This window comes from Penaeus vannamei, chromosome 18 (genome assembly GCF_042767895.1).
Source record: "Penaeus vannamei isolate JL-2024 chromosome 18, ASM4276789v1, whole genome shotgun sequence".
Classification (NCBI taxonomy): Eukaryota; Metazoa; Arthropoda; class Malacostraca; order Decapoda; family Penaeidae; genus Penaeus; species Penaeus vannamei.
This window is the reverse complement of record NC_091566.1, coordinates 18,328,262-18,329,492: the sequence shown is the minus strand read 5'-3', so window position 1 is coordinate 18,329,492 and position 1,231 is coordinate 18,328,262. Positions and strand designations below refer to the sequence as shown.

Genomic DNA, 1,231 nt, shown 5'->3' with positions numbered 1-1,231 from the left:
TCATGATTGTCATCATTTTCATTCTTATCATTATTTCTATTATCATCGTCATTATTATTTTTTATTATTATTATTATCATTATTATCATCAATATTATTAGTATAACCATCATCATTGTTATTGTTATCATTATTATTATCATTAATATTATTATCATTATTATTATCATTAATACTATAATCATTATTATCAATAATAATATTATTATTATTATCATTAATATCATTATCCTTACTATCATAATCATTAATCTTATTATTAATGTTATCATTACATCATTATTATCATAATCATTATTATTATCATTGTAAGTTATTATTACTATTATTATTATCACTATCGTCTTCATTGTCATTATCATCATTATTATTATCATTATCATCATTATTAGTTGTAATAGTAGAAGCAGTTGGACTGGTAGCAATAGTAGTAATTCTAGTCGTAGTAACCTTGTTCCCACTATGATCCTCATTAACATCATGATCATCACCATCATGCAAACCATACAGCATAGCAATTTTTTCCAGTTTCGCCTTAGCAATTCGTTTTTCTTGTCGCTTTTTCCCTCTTCCCTCAGTTCTTCCTGACTCCAGCCTCTGCTTCGGCTTCATCCCCGTCACCCTCGGCTCACGACCCCGTCCATCATCCTTCCAATATCTTCAACGGGGTGTTTCCCTTCGTGGTGTCCATTCTTGGCGAAGTTCGGTTTGTCTTTCTTCGTTGCTTTTTTTAAGATTTAAAAATCGTTGGTTCCCTTGTTTTGTCTTTCATATTTCATTTCGCATTTGTCTTTTTGATTTTGTTTTTGTTTATTTTCTTTATTATCATTACTCTTATCTCCGTTTGTTCGTTGGTTAGCAGGATAACTCGAAATATGACTGATTTATTTTTAATTTTTACCAGAGGTGTGTCGTAGCTTAACCTAGATGCAATCATCATCATCATTATCATCACTATTATCATTATTAATGTCATCATCATTATCATTATAATTATTATTATTATTGTCGTTGTCGTTGTTGTTGTTATCATTATCATCATATTATCATTATCCTCATGCTTATATCTATCATACTATTATCATTATCATTGCCATCCTCCTTACAATCATCATTATCATTATTATCATTATTATCATTATTATTAGCATTAATATCATTATCATTATCATGAATATTATTATCATTGTTATTTTTATCATCATGGATATTATCTTTATCATTACCATCA

The 1,231-nt window shown here is 27.7% G+C and overlaps 1 protein-coding gene across 1 annotated transcript in view; it reads left to right on the top strand.

Moving 5' to 3' along the window:
* The window catches only part of LOC138864799 (probable serine/threonine-protein kinase kinX), a 41,341-nt gene extending 40,424 nt beyond the window's left edge, over positions 1-917 (top strand). The window contains exons 8-9 of the mRNA XM_070133396.1: positions 579-706; positions 905-917. Coding sequence (XP_069989497.1) covers positions 579-706; positions 905-917 — 141 coding nt within the window. The remainder of the gene's footprint in view (positions 1-578; positions 707-904) is intronic.
* The last annotated feature ends 314 nt before the right edge of the window (positions 918-1,231 follow it).